Source organism: Balaenoptera ricei, chromosome 12, assembly GCF_028023285.1.
Source record: "Balaenoptera ricei isolate mBalRic1 chromosome 12, mBalRic1.hap2, whole genome shotgun sequence".
In the NCBI taxonomy this organism is placed as follows: domain Eukaryota; kingdom Metazoa; phylum Chordata; class Mammalia; order Artiodactyla; family Balaenopteridae; genus Balaenoptera; species Balaenoptera ricei.
The window spans coordinates 15,189,955-15,208,853 of record NC_082650.1 but is presented as its reverse complement, the minus strand read 5'-3'; the positions used below and the strand labels follow the sequence as shown (position 1 = coordinate 15,208,853).

The 18,899-nt window shown below is 44.3% G+C and overlaps 1 protein-coding gene across 2 annotated transcripts in view; it reads left to right on the top strand.

Moving 5' to 3' along the window:
* Nucleotides 1-9,562, top strand: part of AKAP12 (A-kinase anchoring protein 12) — a 100,747-nt gene extending 91,185 nt beyond the window's left edge. For both annotated transcript variants that reach the window (XM_059940984.1, XM_059940985.1), the window contains 2 exons: nt 2,524-7,516; nt 8,509-9,562. In XM_059940984.1, the coding sequence (XP_059796967.1) occupies nt 2,524-7,508 (4,985 nt within the window). In that variant the 3' untranslated portion in view covers nt 7,509-7,516; nt 8,509-9,562. The remainder of the gene's footprint in view (nt 1-2,523; nt 7,517-8,508) is intronic.
* The last annotated feature ends 9,337 nt before the right edge of the window (nt 9,563-18,899 follow it).

The window sequence follows — 18,899 nt, the reverse complement described above, 5'->3', positions numbered from 1 at the left end:
TCTGTATTTCAAATACTTATTGCCACGTTCTAAGCACTGGTATTGGAACTGGTTATAATTATTAAGCTTCATTTTGTGCAGCAGGCATTAAGTATGTTGTTCCAACATTATTGGGACCTTTTTGTGCGTCAGTTTTAATTGACCTTTTTGTTTATTACAGAAAGCAATACTAAATAGAAAATGAGAAAATTCAGACAAGCAAAACTAAAATATATCACATTCCCATCCTCCAGAAGTCGTATGTGAGGGGTGTGTGTGTGTGTGTGTGTGTGTGTGTGTGTGTGTGTGAGAGAGAGAGAGAGAGAGAGAGTTTAAACCAAAGTGAGGTCATAGTACATACACTGTTTGGTAACCTGCTTTTCTTCAGTCAAAATTTCTACCCTTTCATTTTGGTAAGAATTCATCTCCTCTAATCTCACATCGAGTATCCCAAGGAGACCCAAAAATTGAGCTGGCTTGCCCTAACAAATATCCAACCCAGGACCATGCCTGCTGTCTCTGGTTGTTATGTTTCTTAAATTTTTAAATTTAGCACAGAATCCCACCCTTTATCAAATCACATTGACTTGCTTCTTTAACCCCCAACAAGTTTTAAAATTCAAACCTAAAGAAAAATACAATAAACACCCATATACACTTGACCTTATTCACCATTCACTGATATTTTACCACATTTTCTTTCTCCTCTACCCATACTCCCTCATTCTCTCTCCTTAAACTATTTGAAAGTTACTTGCAGACAATCCATTTGTATTTATGTTTGATTTTTGTCCTTTGCGACATTTATATTTCAGGCCAGGCTTCAATGTGGGCTGTTGTCTGTTTCCACACGATTCAATTCTGTTAAACATTTTTGTCAGGAGTACTGTGTAGGTGATTTATTGGCCTTCTCAGTGCCTCACATCACGAAGCATGATGACAGTTTTGTCCCATTACTGGAGATGTTAATTCTGATTGCCTGGTTAAGGTGGTGCCTGGCAGATTTCTCCATTATAAAGGAAGTTGTTGCTTTTGAAACGAAGAAATCTGTGTGTTGATACTCTAAAACTGTAAGTGTGCTGGAAACCTTTCACCCAAAAGTTTTAGCATCTCTTGATTCTTGACTGAATGAGTTATTAGAATGTTGTTAGTAAACATGGTTTTTCTAAGCCTACTGACAAACAGCCACTAGGCTTTATCAAACAAGGCAACCGCTTAAGCTACAGCCAGTCAATTTCCTTGCTTTGCTTCCAAGTCTCATCTATTAAAAACTTTCCCCCTAATTCCTGTCTTTTTAAAATTTGTTTCTGAATAGCTGATTTTAATAGTGATATGACTAGTTCCAAATGCCTTCAGTCAGGCCCACATTCAAAAGAGTAACCTCATTGGCCATGAAACAGTGTTGCATTTATTTTATATAATGAGAAATTATTTTTATTTTTCTAAGCAACTGAAAAAGTTCAGTTCAGTTGACCCTACAGTTGAAGTGAAGTAAAACATGGCTTTCTCCTCTCCAAATCAACTGCAAGCGAAAATCCACTTATATTATTTCCTTTAAGTTAATTGTTTGATGAATGATACAAATACGTGTTCAGAGACAGTGATGCTCTGCATTTTCAAGGCTGAACGGCAGTTTGCTGCGGCCTAGGAAGAGCCTGAGCAATTGTCTATAAAAGAACCGTTTTTCTTAACTCTCGTTCTTAATAAATATGAATCTTGATGTGGTAGAATTCTGAATTCTAAAGAAATGACTCTAAGGACCAAAGTGGAAGTTATATCTAAATTTATTGATTGGCGGTTTTTCATAAGGAAGTATCCCCTGCTTCACATTTACTTTTTTGGTATCACTCTTTTTTAATTGAAGTATAGTTGATTTACAATGTTGTATTTGTAGTGTCACTCTTGGTTCATAGATTCTATTTTTATTCAATGTATTATAACCTATCATTGTTGTTATTTTTTTTACGCTTCAAAGTTTGGCCAGCAGGAGCCCTTTCAAGCTGGCTCCTGTGTCCTTTGGATATGCACCACCCCCCCAAGCTTTTGAGCACCCCCTTTTGTCACAATAAAATGTTCCTTGTACTTTCCCTGACCTAGCCCAGAATTTCCCCAAGGAGCTCTGGTCGCCTTTGGGGACTTGTTGAACAGGCCAGGTAGTTATCACATAGAATGCCCCTCCTTTAGATTTGTCTAGGTACTTATTTAGCTTAGTTTCTCTAACCTTATATTTCCTATAAAGTGGAAGTTATCTTTAAAGCTTGATGGATTCTAGATCTTAGGTGTGATGTGTGATTCCATTTTGCATACGCCGTCTGGTTGACCTACCCTTAGTGATGTTGCGGCCGCTTTACCTATAACTAATTTTTTGCCTAATCTATTGAGATTTACAGATACTGGTAAGACCATTACCCGATCTTGGAACTGCCTGATGTTAAAGGAAGTATTCATTGGCCGTGTTTTTTAAATATTTAATTGTCTTGAATTGTAATCATTTTCAACCTTTTTCTTCCCCACCCCCTCTCTCTTTTTTTTTTCTGTTAATAGTTGGACAGAGAGAGTCTGAAGATGCGAGTGAAAGGGACTCAGACAAAGACATGGCTGCTGACTCAGCAGCGGTTCAAGACATCACGAAGGAGGGGCAGGAGGAAATGCCTGAGACGACGGAACAGACCCCTGCCTCAGAAAGCAGTGTAGACGAGCTGACGCAACCCACTGAGGCCCAGGCGAACGACGTAGGATTTAAGAAGGTGTTCAAGTTTGTCGGCTTCAAATTCACTGTGAAAAAGGATAAGACAGAAAAGTCTGACGCTGTGCAGCTCCTCACCGTCAAAAAGGAGGAAGGCGGAGGGCCAGGAGGGTCCGACGGGTATGGTGATCACCGGGAGCCCAGCCAGGAGACGGGGGATGCGACACCCAAAGACACTGAACTGAAAGAGTCCACAGAGAAACCCGAAGAGACGCCCAGACACGAGCAGAGCCGCCCAGAAGTCTCCCTTCAGGCGGAGTCCGCTCCACCAGCCGAGGAAGGCAAAGACGAAGAAGAAAAACAAGAGAAAGAACCCGCCAGATCTCCAGACTCTCCGACGAGTCCAGTGGCCAGCGAAACCGCATCGCCCTTCAAAAAATTCTTCACTCAAGGTTGGGCCGGCTGGCGAAAAAAGACCAGTTTCAGGAAGGCTCGGGAGGATGAGCTGGAGGCTTCAGAGAAGAAAAAGGAGCAAGAGCCAGAAAAGGCAGACACAGAAGAAAACGAGAAGACGGAAGATCTCTCCGAGCGGCCGCCCTCACAGGAGGCCCGCGAGAGTGCCCAGGATGCCAGGCTGTCGGCTGAGTATGAAAAAGTGGAGCTGCCCCCCGAAGACCAAGTGCAAGCACCTCCCGAAGAGAAACCCGCCCCGTTAGCAACGGAAGTATTCGATGAAAAAGTAGAGATTGTCGCGGAGGTCCACGTCAGCACTGCAGAGAAGGACACGGAGGAGCAGAAAGCCCAGGCGGAAGAAATAGTAGAGCCCTCGCCGCCTGAGCAACCGCTTGAAACGGACGCCGACCTCCAGGACGCCGAGCCCACCGACGCGCCGCTGAGGATGGAGGAAGAGGCGGGCGCCGCCAGCGGGGACCACGCCCAGCCGGCCGAGCTCGGCGCAGGCGCAGACGCGAAAGCGCCGCCCACGCCCCCTGAGGGCATCGTCGGGGAGGCGGAAGTGCCGTCCTCGCAGGAGAGAGTTAAGGGGCAGGGAAGCCCTTTAAAGAAGCTGTTCACTAGCAGCGGCTTAAAAAAGCTCTCTGGAAAGAAACAGAAAGGGAAAAGAGGAGGAGACGAGGAGTCCGGGGAGCAGCACCCAGCCTCAGCGGATTCTCCCGACAGTCCAGACGAACCCAAGGCCGAGAGCTCGGCCTCGTCCCCCGAAGAGCCCGAGGAGATCACGTGCCTGGAGAAAGGCGTGGCCGAGGCCCCCCAGGACGGGGAGACGGAGGAAGGGACCACTTCCGACGGAGAGAAAAAGAGGGAAGGTGTTACCCCCTGGGCATCTTTCAAAAAGATGGTGACGCCCAAGAAACGCGTGAGAAGGCTCTCTGAAAGTGACAAGGAGGACGAAGTGGACAAGGTCAAGAGCGCCACCCTGTCCTCCACGGAGAGCGCCGCCTCTGAAGTGCAGGAAGAGGGGAAGGGAAACGGAGAGGAGCAGAAGCCGGAAGAGCCAAAGCGCAAGGTTGACACCTCCGTGTCCTGGGAAGCTCTGATTTGTGTGGGGTCATCCAAGAAAAGAGCAAGAAAAGCATCCTCTTCCGACGACGAAGGGGGACCAAAACCCCTGGGAGGAGGAGACAGCCAAAAACCAGAGGAAGCAGGGAGAGACAGGGAGCCGGCCACAGACGCGCTCCCTGCCAGCTCCCAAGACCACGACCAGCCCCCAGGAAGTTCCTCACCTGAGCAGGCCGGCAGCCCCTGCGAAGGGGAGGGGGTCTCCACCTGGGAGTCATTTAAAAGATTAGTCACCTCGAGAAAAAAATCGAAGTCAAAACTGGAAGAGAAAAGCGAGGACTTGGTAGCTGGGTCCGGCCTAGAATATTCAGCCTCAGATGCTGAGCTGGGGAAAGAAGAGTCTTGGGTTTCAATCAGGAAGTTTATTCCTGGGCGAAGGAAGAAAAGGCTGGATGGGAAACAAGAACAAGCGACGATGGAAGATACGGGCCCAACGGAGGTCAACGAGGACGATTCGGACGTCCCAGCCGTGGTGCCTCTGTCCGAGTATGATGCGGTGGAAAGGGAGAAAACAGAAGCACAGCAGGCTCCGAAGAGCGAGGAGGGCCCCGAGCAGAAGCTGGCTGTCGACGTGTCGGAGGAGCTCAGCAAGAGTCTGGTTCACACCGTGACTGTGGCTGTCATGGACGGGACAAGGGCCGTTACCAACATCGAAGAAAGGGCACCTTCCTGGATCTCTGCTTCGGTGACAGAACCTCTTGAACAAGCAGAAGACGAAGACAAGTCACCATCTGGGGAGGTATTTGAAAAAGAAGTTGTTGCAGAGGAAACCCCCGTCGATACCAAAATGCTGCCAGAGAGCCAGGAGGCCGCTGATGACACAATCACCAGCAAGGTGGAATTGACCCCTGAAGCTCTGACGGCCGCAGAAACCACAGAGGCATCCGGTGCTGAAGAAGCCACGGAAGCCTCTGGTGCTGAAGAGACCACCGACATGGTTTCGGCTGTTTCCCAGTTAACCGACTTTCCAGACACCACCGAGGAAGCAACACCGGTTCAGGAGGTGGAGGGCAGCGTGCCCGACGTGGAAGACCAGGCGAAGAGGACCCAAGAGGTGCTGCAGGCCGTTGCAGAAAAAGTTAAAGAAGAATCACAGCTGCCTGACGCCAGAGGGCTAGACGACACCATCCAGACAACCCAGAAAGGACAAGCAAAAATACTGGAGCAGGTGGAAGAAGCAGAAGAGGATTCTCATGCACTCGATTGGAAGGAAGCAATGGATGGAGCATCCAAAGTACATGTACAAGAAACGAAAACTGAGACTTTGACACAGGGGACGGTGATTGTACAGGCCACCCCAGAAAGCTTGGAAAAAGTTCCTCCAGGCACAGAGAGTGCAGAGGCCAGGGAGCTTACAAGCACTTGTCCAGCTGAAACCGTGGTTGCGGTAAAACCAGAGACTGTCCCAGAACAGGCTGTTGCTCCTGACTCAGCTGAAACCCTCACAGACAGTGAGACCAATAGAAGCACCCCAGTAGCAGATTTTGAAGCTACAAATGTAAGCCAGCAGACCAAGATCGTGGAAATCGATGAAGATGGTGAGGTTCTATCCGGTACCCAATGCCAGGTCACAGAAGGTGAGGCACTTCCTGCACTGAAAGAGATGCCTCCAGAACCTTCCAATTTTCAATCCCAGGAAGAAAAGTATTCAGAAATGGAAGAGGTTCTAGAACATACAGATAAAGAGGTAACAGTGGAAACTGTACCCATTCTTTCAAAGACTGAGGTGATTCAAGAGGCTGGCCGACATGCTGATGAGGAAACCAAAGAGGAGCCATCTGTCGAAGGACTTGTGGTGTCTGCTGACACAGAGATAACCGAGAAAAAGATAACTGAAGTTGCCCTTGAGGACGAAGTTACGAAAAAAGCTGAATTTCAGAATGATGATCTCCAACTCCAGAGTCCTGCTAAGTCTCTTCCAACCCCAGTGGAGAGAGAGAGGGTAGTTCAAGTGGAAAGGGACAAAACGGAATTAGAGCCAACTCAAGTAAATGAAGAGAAACTTGAGTGCAAACCAGCTGTTACCACATGTGAAGAGCTCACTAAGCAACTGGTTCAGGCAGTGAATGTAACCATCATAGACGGGGAAAAGGAAGTCATCAGTTTTGAAGGAAGTTCTTCTCTGCCCGTTCACGAGGAAGAGGCATGCACAGAAATTCAAGTTCAAAGCTCTGAGGCATCATTAGCTCTAACAGCTGCAGCAGTGGGGGACAAGGTCTTAGCAGAAGCTATCAAGATTTTAGAAACAGCGGAAACTTTGGAATCTGCAGAGGCACGTTTAGTACCGGAAGAAAAGTCCTCAGAAAAAGACGAAGTCTCTCCTGCTCAGCCGGGAGAAGATGCGGTGCCCACAGGGACTGAGTCTCAGGCCGTATCAATACCGGTAATAGTATCTGTTACACCTGAAAAAGGCATCATCGCTGACCTGGAAGGAGATAAAACCACATCACAGAAATGGGAGTCAGATGGAGACAGTGAGCAGGTTGGTTGTCAGGAAGGCAGAGTAAGCAAAACAAGAGAGGAAGATTTAAAGGCTGAAAATGAGATTTTGAAACTTCAGACAGAGAGCTGCAAGCTTGTACAAAACGTAATTCAGACAGTTGTTGACCAGTTGGGGGGTACAGAAGAAACGGCCGCTGCTTTCCAGACCCAGGCTCAACTGATGGAAGCTGACAGCCAGGAGGCTGGACAGAAAATCGGGAAAGAAGAAAGCAAACTTCAGGCCTGCACGTTGGATGAAACACAAACCATCGAAGCCAAAGAGGAGTCCCCACTAAGTGCCGGGGAGCACACACATCCAGATGTTTCCAAAGATGTGAATGAAGCTTTAGAGAAGATGGCGGCCACTAGGGTAGAAAGTTCCCGGGTAGATGGCCAGCAGCTTGAAGAGGTAGCTTTCCCATCCAAGGAAAAGAGAGAAGCCCCTGAAACAAAGTCTGTGCCAGAAGATGACGGTGGTGCCGGGTTTGGAGAAAGAACAGAGAAGTCACCGTTTGAATCCCAAGAAGATGAAAAAGATGACGCTGCTGATGACCCCGGGAACCAAACCTCAGCCCCGGAAGATGCTGAGGCATCAGGAGGCTCAACCAGCGAGTCTCCAGATACAATTGGACCCAAACTGAAAGAGAAGGGAGATGGCCAGGAAGTAGAATTTCACGAAGAAAAAGGGCAGAGCGAGTCAGAAAAAGAGATCAAAACACAAACGCAGGAGGAGACACAGGACCAAGAGAGAGAACCGGCAAAACCGGAACCCACAGAATCCTAAAACATCACGTAAGTAACTTCCTTTTTTTTGCCCTCTTTTCTGTCATCTGATGGCAGATTTGTTATGGGGGAAGCAGGAATTCAAATAATTAGGATTTTATGCAGAACCTACATCTGGGGAAATAACCCTCAACCAGACTAGGAGATCCAGGTTATTAAAATTTTATTTGTTTATTTATTTATTTATTTAATTTTTGGCTGCATTGGGTCTTCATTGCTGCGCGTGGGATTTCCCTAGTTGCGGCAAACGGGGCTCCTCTTTGTCGCGGTGCGTGGGCTTCTCACTGCAGCGGCTTCTCTTGTTGCGGAGCACAGGCTCTAAGCGTGCGGGCTTCAGTAGTTGTGGCACGCAGGCTCAGTAGTTGCAGCTCGCGGGCTCTAGAGCACAGGCTCAGTAGTTGTGGTGCATGGGCTTAGTTGCTCCGTGGCTTGTGGGATCTTCCTGGACCAGGGCTCGAACCCGTGTCCCCTGCACTGGCAGGCGGATTCTTAACAACCACTCGCCACCAGGGAAGCCCCCAGGGTTAGTTTCCTTTTTCTTATTGACATGCTCTTCAGTCTTACTGGTGTCCTGAAAGTAATGACTTCGTTTTACCCCCAGTGTGACTGTGTGTGTGTTTGGCTCAAAGACATAAGAAATATGTTGTGCTCACAGCTACTTTGTTGCATTTTTTTTAATAACTAGAAGTCCAAAGTAGGTTTATAAGGTAGTGCTTGAAACTTAGTTTATAGCTCTCTGGGAAAACTTGGATTTCTTCCAGCAGTAGTAAGAAGCAGTTAAAAAAATTTCCAGGGCATGTGAGAGCCTGCCTACTGGTGTTCGGGTAGCAAAGGATGCTGTATTATGGACCTTCACCATCTTTCTTTCTTACAGAGTTAAACTGTGGTTTTCACTAGGGTTCCCATTGGCTGCAACTCACTTTCACAACTCTTCTGTTGTTGAATAAAAGAGGGAGGCGAAGGAGATGTTATTTACTTTTGATTCTGACTTCCTTCTACAGTTACAGTTGTGTATTTGCAAGACCAGAATGTGAAGACGAGTGGGAGAAGAAAACGAATGCTGCTGACGAGACCAATCTTACAGAACTTTGGGAACGGAAGAACAGAAACATCAACTGCTCTCATTTCTAGAGAACCCCTGACAATCCTGAGGCTTCATCGGGAGCTGCAGCCAGATAACATTTCTTCCTTTCAAGACCACCCTGATATTTTCCCTTGGTACCATATAATGTTTCTGATTCAAGGTCCTTAATTCTTAGCCCGGAACTGGAGTTGGCAATACCTAGTTCTGCTTCTCAAACTGGAGTATCATTCTTTATGTATTTAAGTGTATGTTTTAAGTAATCCTCCTTCTGTATCTATTGTATATTTTTTTCTTAATGTTTAAGGTAATTACAGTATAGTGCATTCCTTCTGTATCACACAGTATACGACGGGGCATGTAACCACAGTGAAGTCTCAGGAAGCTGTCTGCCTCAGTTACAACCTTTGAAAACAGAGCTTCCTAGAATTAACATTCCTGATCAGAAGCTACACTTCTTGTTTTAAAATTCACTAAGGATTATGTCCTTTCAGAGTGTTTAGTATCACTCTGAAATTGGTCACTTTCCTATTATGCACAGTGCACTAAAAATAAAAAGTGTTTTTGGGGGGGAAACATATAGAATGTTCCATTGTTACTGGGAAATTTTTCTTTCTGTCCCCCCAGTGGAGGTTGGAAGGAAGTTTTTTTCAGTAGCAGATTAATTTGAACTCTTCTCTGCTAATTGTTATACGGTTGTTACGGACAGATGAGTGTGCTTAATTTTGAGGCAAAGTAGTGAAATGTTTTTCATGTTATCAAGAAAAAAATCGACTGGTTTTGAGTCTACCTTCTATGCTGGACCACATTCACACACAGCATGAAATAAGTCAGGTTCTTTACAGATGGTATTTTGATAGATGCTGGATTGTGTCTGTGCCATATTTGTGCCCACTCTTAAGAACAATGTAGCATTATCATTTGGATAAATTGTGATTTGACAACTGATTTCAATAAAACATTTGCTTCACTTAGATTTGTTGGATTTATTAGATAATAGGAAGCCTGGGACATATGTTTACTGCATTCTAAAAGCAGAGAAGCTAGAAGTTTCTAATGTAGTCACTACACGATGCCACCAGTTTACACCAGTTTGAGTTGGGGATCAGAGGAAGTCAGAGGCAGAGAGGGATCCGCTGAAATAAACCAGGAGCTTTTTAGATTGACGGTACTGAAACAATGCTACCATCTGGTGGTGCCTTCCTGAAAAAGTCAGTTTTCTTTGTTAATATCTGTTAATGACAAATGTCTCTAGAAAGACATTTTAAGAAGGCTTAGTAGTAAAAATGCCTTACTTAACACGTGATCTTGGAAAAAATTTTTAAAGTGTCAAAATGATTTCTGATTCACGCTAATACCTAAAGGATTCTGTCAGACAAGTGCCACACAAAGAACAGTCCCCCATCTACCAGAAAGTCCCAGTTTTTCATGGGTAGCACTGGCCTGGTGTGCACACTTCTTAAATTGTACTCAAACTCAGTACTCCAGTTTGAGAACTTAAATTTCAACTGCCAATTAAATTATTTTGAAGTATAACATTCTAGCAAAACTAGAATAGTCTTTCAGCAGAAAGACAGTTTGCTGTCAAAACTGGAAAGTAGTTTCTCATAAACCAACAAACCTGACTACGATAAAAAAATTGGCCATATTAGAAAGACCCCCTCATGGTAACAGCATATGGTCTTGTAGTTGGAAAACATTTAGTATCTTTTTGGGAGTTTTTCACACATATAATAGCCACTTGTGCTTAATTACTAAACTTTAAAATCCCCAAATTAAAAAAAACACCCTCTGATCTAAAGATATTTCTTTTTCCAACTTGGTACTTTAAAAAAATCCAAATGCTGGTGTCAATTTTTGAAGATCAACTGAAATTTGGAGATGGTAGCAGTTTTTAAGGAGTCCATTATACTTCTAAATATCAACTAACTTCCTTTCTACGGCAGGAAGAAACTTCGTGCTATTTTGAACAGATTAAAGATTTGTGTAGTTTGTGGTAATCATTTTTGGGGGGTTTAAATTCCATCCTGCCACTTCATCCCATTTGTATTTGGTCTTGTCTTAATACACGTGGCCAGGTCATTCTGGCCATCACAATTGGTTTTCCAGTGGTGGTTGCTTCGTGACTGTGCTCTTGATGTGCCCTGGATTACTTCCGTACAAGCTCTGGACCTATGTCCATTAAGCATCATTGTTTTATTAACAGGAGGAATGCTATTAACAGTAGCATGAAATACAATTCTGTATTATAACTCTAAAGCTGCTGTTAATTTGTGAAGTACGTAATAATCAAATGCAGACTGCAGAAGTTGGAGCAAGTGCCTAAACTTTGCTATTTTTGGCATTACTATTGAGCCATGTTCAATAGAAAGCAATGCAAGACTTGTAAACTCTCGCCATTTCTTGTAATCGAAGAATATAAAATGTTGCCCCTCAGGTTCTTTTGCTAATGGTACACCCGAGTTGCCTCTCTCTGTCACACAGATACTTTTTTCCGGTATTTTCCTTTGATGTTTGGAACTACAGGTAGTGAGTGAAGGGCTGGAAATTTTAGCTTTTCAGTGTAAGCTTCAAGCTTAGCAGTTTCCTTTTTAATCTGAGACAGTATTTGATTCCTAGTTCTGTTTGGGGGGCAAATTTTCATTTATCTAAATAAAATGCAACCTAATTAAATGCCATGGATTTTCTTCCTATAATTTCACCATAATTCAGTTTTGATTGCTCTTAGCTGCTATGAGATTCATCACACATTTCACTTCTACTTTTAACTAAATCATCCTTTGAGATACTGTCCACAAAGCTTCGTGGGAGTTTGGAATGTATCTCAGATTGTGTGAGTGCACAGAAGTCTCTATCAGTGATTCTTCACCTTTTTGGGTCAGGGTCCCTTTAATTAGACTCTCATTAAACCTTTGGCTCACCTCCAACTCCCTAAAATGAACACAGTTTCATGTAGTTTTTGGATAGCCACACACTGAAATCCCAACCGGTAACCAGAACCAGAGTTAGAAACCCCTCATCCAACTGCAAGAAAGGAAATGGACACAGTCCAAGGATTCCCAGGAAGTAAAAAGTTGGCACCTGAACGTGACCAATGTCACATGTCTTCATTTCTAGTGTGATTCTGGAGATGAATCTGCTGGATAGCCTGGCACAATTTTTGCGCAAATGCAAGTTTTCTCCTCATCACCAAATTCCTTACCATCTCTTACAATTAGGAAAATGACCTGGCTCTCCTTTTATAAATAAGAAAGTTGAGATATAGATCACCAGCCCTTATGTGATAGCACAGGTTTTAGCTAAGGTGACCAGGACTTGGGGGTGGCATGGTGGTGAAGATAAAGATAATCATGACTTTTTTTTTTGTTAGTGCTGTCACAGCTTAGAAATCAACCCCTTTTTTTGATATTTAAATATAACAGGCATCTGTACAGTATCCTACACTTAGGACTGAGGTAATCTCATGACTTCGCATATTCTCCCATTTCTTGTTGACATGAAAAATTTTAACACGAGAAGTACTACATGTAACTTAAGAGAAGCTTCCTTATATTGTACTCATATTTGGAGACCAGAGGTAGAGTAACATTTCATAAATGATGAAATTAGGACCCAAGGTGTTATTTTCCCACAACAGGATATTGAGTGCTAAGTCCTAGCTCTAACTCACCCCTGTGCGTTTGTTTGTTCTAATAATCCCAAATAACTTGGTATAATTGACAAGCACAACGACAATCCTTTAAATTAGGCCAATTTAAAAACCACATTGTGCTTGATCCTACTTAACCACTGTCAGCCTCAGGAGCTCACCTAATTCCTGGGAAAGCAGGTGGGGTTGCCTCTAGGACTTGAGACCTGGACACAATTAGGGTTCTTTGTAAAGGCCTTATGGAAAGGGTACTACGGTGTTGGCCAGCGGGCCATTTTAAGGAGTGGGATTTATCCTAAGATATCATTACTTTAGCAGAGAAATGATGCTATCCTTCTGCCATTCCCAAGGCAGTGTTAGTGGTTGTGATTCTGCCCCACTCCCCTGTAGAGTTTTTGTTTATCGCAATGGCTAGGGTATTACTGAATTTTAATGTTGGGACCAAACGCTTGTGATGCTGCAAGGTCCAGGACAGCCCTTCTTAAAAAGAGAGTCTCTACCTAAAGTGCCAATGCATCTAGAGAATTGCTTCTAGAGAATTAAAGACCAGAGGTTGGGAGGAGACTAGCTAACATGTTACTATAATAATCTAGCAAGAGCTGAAAATGGCCTATGTTAAAGTAGCGGCACTCTGGCTGGAGGGGTGTGAGGGGGTCAACAGATGTTAGGAGGTGGCCTCAGGGCAGGATACCTGATTATTTGTCATAGGAACAGCTTAGCCTGAAGAATGAAGTTTCCGGGGAATTGCCTGGTGGTCCAGTGGTTAGGACTCGGCGCTTTCACTGCAGGGTCCTGGGTTCAATCCCTGGTCGGGGAGCTAAGATCCTGCAAGCCACGAGGTGCAGCCAAAAAACCAAAAAAACCCAACCAACTCCCCACCACACACACACACCGCCCGCCCCCCAAGCAATAAAATGACAAACTTTAAAAAAAAAAAAAATGAAGTTTCTGCGTTGAAAACCTGGATATGGAGCCACATACCGACGTGGGTAGAGGTAGGTGATGATATTCGTTTGGGTAGTGCTCAGTTTAAGAGGCCTGTGAGATCCCCAAGGGAAAATGCAGGACCAGTAGCTGGCTTTATGGGTCTTATAAACAGAAAAGGGTTCAGGCAGGACAGACATCGATGGCTCTTCTGTCCTCTCTACGTCGTTGGAGACACAGAGGGGGAGATAACCTACACAGATCCCTACGACATTTCCTAAAAGCTCATGTACCAACTTTGGTGACTAAGAAAGTTGAGGCTGTTGGGTTCACTTACCCTGTCACAGCCGTTTCCTCATTTCAGAATGCATGACAAGGTGCTTCACAAGATTTTCCTCTTGTGAAGGTGCTTGACAAAGTAAAGAGCAAAATCCACCATAGTACATTAATATTAGTAATCAGAAGAGAAGTTTTAATAAAACCACCCATTAGAAGCAACCTGATGACTGTTGTGTCCTTGAGTATTTTGGAAGATTCAGAATAATGACACTGATCTTCCTCAAATATCATAAACATCTTTTTCAGACATGCTCTCTTTGTGTGTCATCTGCACTTCCTATCTTTCCTCCTCTCCCTGTTGCCTTTTCAGCTTTTGTGGCCTGCTGGCACATCTCGCCAGGGAGACTGGGGTGGGGGGCATGCAACGTGGGGTGGGGGCATGCATCGTGGGGTAGGGGACTCTGGCTGGGAGGGGGCCAAACCTGCAGTCTCTTCCCGGTCACTCCCGGGACCCCCTAGGCCGTGCATCCTCCTGGCACCCAGTTCTCTCTGGCTGGCTACCTTGTGACCTTTGTCTGCTTCTGGGCATCTTAATCTAAACGGAAAGATAAAAGGACTCAAGTCTTTTTTCTTTTGCTAATCAAAAAAAATTATAGAAATAAATTTAAATGACTAACGGCAAGGAAGGGTTTCCTAGGCAGAGTGATGATAGCAGAAAGGGCCCTGGATTGGGAGACCTGGACTCTGTAATTACCACCATTTTGTTTCCTCATCCAGATCCTTGCCTCTCTTAGAGTAAGGAGGATTGTCTAGGTGACCTCCTCAAAAACTAGTTAGGGTATTTGGTTACTATGGCTATGATCTTTTCTGTGCTCAGAGATTACAAAGGCATTTAGAATGAGAACCGGGAGGTTTAAAATAAATTCTAGGGCCTCTCAAACATGCATTTCTAAGGGCTCATGCACCAATCTGTACGTTGCACACATCTCATTAAGGAGCACTTTACTTCAAAGAGAGAAGCATGCTAGAAATGGCATAGATCCCTTTCTGGCCCTTTATTAGCTCCCCTGGTTATTTATTTATTTATTTATTTATTTTGGCTGAGCCAGGTCTTAGTTGCAACATGCAGGATCTTTAGTTGTGGCACGTGGACTTCTTAGTTGTGGCATGTGAACTATTAGTTGTGGCATGCATGCGGGATTTAGTTCCCCGACCAGGGATCGAACCCGGACCTCCTGCATTGGGAGCGCGGAGTCTTACCCACTGGACCACCAGGGAAGTCCCTCCCCTGGTTATTTCAATTCTGAGAAGAAAGTAGAACCAAGAAAAGGCAGTAATACTACAACACAAATTGTATAGCGATGCTGTTGTTCTCAAAATGTTGCTTCTGGCATCATCACCTCCATCATCATCTTTTGGGAACCTGTTTAAAGTGCAAATTCTTCAGCCCCACCCTGGACCGACAGAATCAGATACTCTGCAGTGTTCTATCGAGCCCTCCAGAAGATTCTGATGTGCTGAAGTTTTAGGACTACTGTAGTAAAGGCAATAAAACAGATTTAAGTTAATCGCCTCAATAGCAGAATGAATAGGTTAACAGGTGAAAAAGGTTTCCCCTTCCAGATCCCCACCCCTCTCCTGACAACCCTTCCCCCCAGTTGCTTCTAGCCCACAGAAATAGTTGCGCATTGGGGACTATAGCATCTGAGCCACATGGGAGTTTGAATCCTGTCTGGGTGACCTCAGAAAAGTTCGTTAACTTCTTTGGGCCTCAATTTCCTCAACTGTAAACATGGGACACATGTCTGACAGTATTGTTGGGAGGAGCACACAGACACCCTATAAAGGATCTTGCTTCCCCAACAGCTCGGTGCTTTGTGACCAGCTAGAAGGGTGGGATGGGGAGGCTGGGAGGGAGGGAGACGCCAGAGGGAAGAGATATGGGGATATATGTATATGTATAACATTCACTTTGTTATAAAGCAGAAACTAACACACCATTGTAAAGCAATTATACTCCATTAAAAATGTTTAAAAAAAAAAAAAAAAAGAAGGATCTTGCTTCCCCAGGTTCAGCCCTTCAGTTTGTAATGCCTTCTTCACAAGGATCAATCTTCACAACAACCAGGGAATTTAGGCAGGGTAGATTTTGAATATTTTCCAGAGAATAGCACAAGCTTGAGTCAAAAATTTAATAACTATTCTTTATGTTAAAAAATATTTTGGGAATTCCCTGGCGGTCCAGTGGTTAGGAGTCTGCACTTCCACAGCCGGGGGCCGGGGTTCGATCCCTGGTGGGGGAACTAAGATCCCGCATGCCGCACAAGGTGCCAAAAAAAATTCTTTTTTGATCTGCTAGAGGAGAACGAAACCACAATATCATTTCATCCTTATCCATTTTTTTTCCACACTAAAGATTTTCAGTCTAATTTTTATTTATTTATTTTTAATTTTTAAAAAAAATTAATTTATTTTATTTTTGGCTGCATTGGTTCTTGGTTGCTGCGCGAGGGCTTTCTCTAGTTGTGGCGAGCGGGGGCTACTCTTCGTTGCGGTTCAGGGGCTTCTCATTGCGGTGGCTTCTCTTGTTGCGGACCATGGGCTCTAGGTGCGGGGGCTTCAGTAGTTGTGGCACGTGGGCTTCAGTAGTTGCGGCTCACGGGCTCTAGGGCGCATGCTCAGTAGTTGTGGCACACGGGCTTAGTTGCTCCATGGCATGTGGGATCTACCCAGACCAGGGCTCGAACCCGTGTCCCCTGCATTGGCAGGCGGATTCTTAACCACTGTGCCACCAGGGAAGCCCCTAGTTTTTATTTTATTTAGAGAGCTATTAACAGTTTAGTGATAGTCTTCCAGTTGTGTTTTAGGAGCTAGTTCTAGAAAAAGGAGTTTCATTGATCGTATCTTAAGATAATTAATTTTTTTATTTGCTTAAAGATTTCCAAGCCTAAATCTTGCTTACCCGCAAGTGATATATAGCAATAATTTGTTCTAGACCAAAATGGAGGACTAAACCAAAGCAAAAATTGTCATAAAAATGCAAAGTCAACCCGAAGAGCAAGTTAAATTTCATTACAATAAACTGTACTCCCTGTACACATAATTTTGTCTTAGAATTCACTCCTAGTGAATTAGTATGAGGGGGCTCCCGCTCCCCCATCTCAATTCCTAGCCAGATTTCAGGAGGCACCACGCACATACCATCCTCCGCAATCATCCTTCTAAGTGCCTGTATCTTTTTTTTTTTTTAATTTTATTTATTTATTATTTATTTATTTATTTATTTATTTTTGGCTGTGTTGGGTCTTCGTTTCTGTGCGAGGGCTTTCTCTAGTTGCGGCAAGTGGGGGCCACTCTTCATCGCGGTGCGCGGGCCTCTCACTATCGCGGCCTCTCTTGTTGCGGAGCACAGGCTCCAGACGCGCAGGCTCAGTAATTGTGGCTCATGGGCCTAGTTGCTCCGCGGCATGTGGGATCTTCCCAGACCAGGGCTTGAACCCGTGTCCCCTGCATTGGCAGGCAGATTCTCAACCACTGCGCCACCAGGGAAGCCCGCCTGTACCTTTTTAAACAAAGCAATTTAGTATTTTACCTGAAACGCATGACTGAGGTCTGACATTTTGAACTTGAAATGTTTGTTTTGGATGTCTCAGCTCTTCCCCTCTCTTGCAAGGTGAAATTACAAAAAAGAATGGTGGCTAGTTCTTATGACTTTAACAAGGAGGTTTGAGGTCCACTCTACTCTCCATTCTTTTATCATTATCCAAGCTACCTTGTTTATTTATTTTTCAGCTTTATTGAAGAATAATTGATAAATACATTTTAATGGAATGCTTTATTCCCATTAAAGCCATATTTCCTATGGTAAAATAAAATCCTACAGTTCTTTATGAATCTATCATTTAGCAACATCTGTTGAATGAGTCGTTTATTGTTTTCCCTAAGAAAGGAAAAGTAATAGAACCAGTGGGATTAATAAGGGCTAAAGCATGGAGAATGGCAGCTCAAATTAATTCTAAAGCTTAGGTGTTCAGATTGCTCTTAATGAAACAGGAGGAAAGGGGGCAGGGCACAACCTTTAAAAGAGTGACATAGCCATAGGACCTGACAAAAACTGGTTAGAAGAAACTAGGTCCAAGATGGCAGAAGATTTGACTTCCAGAGGACCTTGTACCTCATTATATGCTCATTGTAATACATTAGCATATGCTAAATGACACACCCACCAACGCCATGACAGTTCTGAGGCCAAACATAAAAGGCCAAAAAGTGGGCGATGGCCCAATTCATGGAAATCTCCGCCCCTTTCCCCAAATAATTGGAATAATCCTCCCACTCATTAGCCTATAAAATTACCCAGCCCATAAAAATTAACGACGTCGTATTTCACGGCCCTCTTGCCTTCTGAGATCGCCCACACTCTGTCTGTGGAGTGTGCGTCTGTAAATAAATCCACTTCTTATCTGTAACTCTGTCTCTCATTGAATTCTTTCTGTGACGAGACGTCAAGAACCTCAAAATCACTGGGAACAATACCATCAACTGAAATGTCCAAAGCTTATTTAAACTGGTACCATCAAAAACTCAGAATAAATTATTAGTTTATAGCCTCTTGGGATTACATAGGTACCAAGCATCCCAGGGTAGGGTGGGCTTCCTTATCTGTACTCAGCTTTTGGTTTGGGGAGGGAACTGGCATTGTCCAGGTCTGCCACATGGAGGAGGTGGCCGCAAGCTGCTAAGAGCCCCTGCACCCCAGCATGAGTAGGTGAACACAATACCTACCCTTCCATCTCCATCAGGGTGCAGGCACTCACCCCCTCTCTTCCCATCCACCAGATCCTTTGTGATTCCCATGACTTTCTGGTCTTCAAGACCCCTTGTCTGCCTGAAGGGCTGTGGAGGCACACCTCGATCTTCCCTTTCAGGTATTCAGAGAAGTTAACTAGGCAGAAGACTCATTTAAGTTGGGAGATGTGAATATACAGTAGTACCCTTATCCGAGGTTTCACTTTCTGCAGTCAACCTCCGTCTGAATAAATGGAAAATTCCAGAAATAAACAATTTATAAGTTTTAAATTGCGGCTGTTCTGAGTAGCAGGATGAAATCCTGTGCCGCCAACTCCATCCCTCCTGGGACGTCCATCACCCCTTTGCCTAGTGTATCCCACCTGTTGGTCATTTAGTAGCCTTCCGGGTCATCAAATCGACTGTCAGGGTATTGCAGTGCTTGTGTTCAAGTAACCCTTACTTTACTAAAAATGGCCCCAAAACGCAAGAGCAGTGATGCTGGCAATTCAAATATTGTCTTACTGTGTCTAATTAATAAATTAAACTTAAGTATGTATGTATAGGGAAAACATAGGGTATATGGGGTTTGGTACTATCTACAGTTTCAGGTTCTTGGGACGTATCCCCTGAAGATAAGTGGGGACTACTGCAGTTTTTTTAAAAAAAGA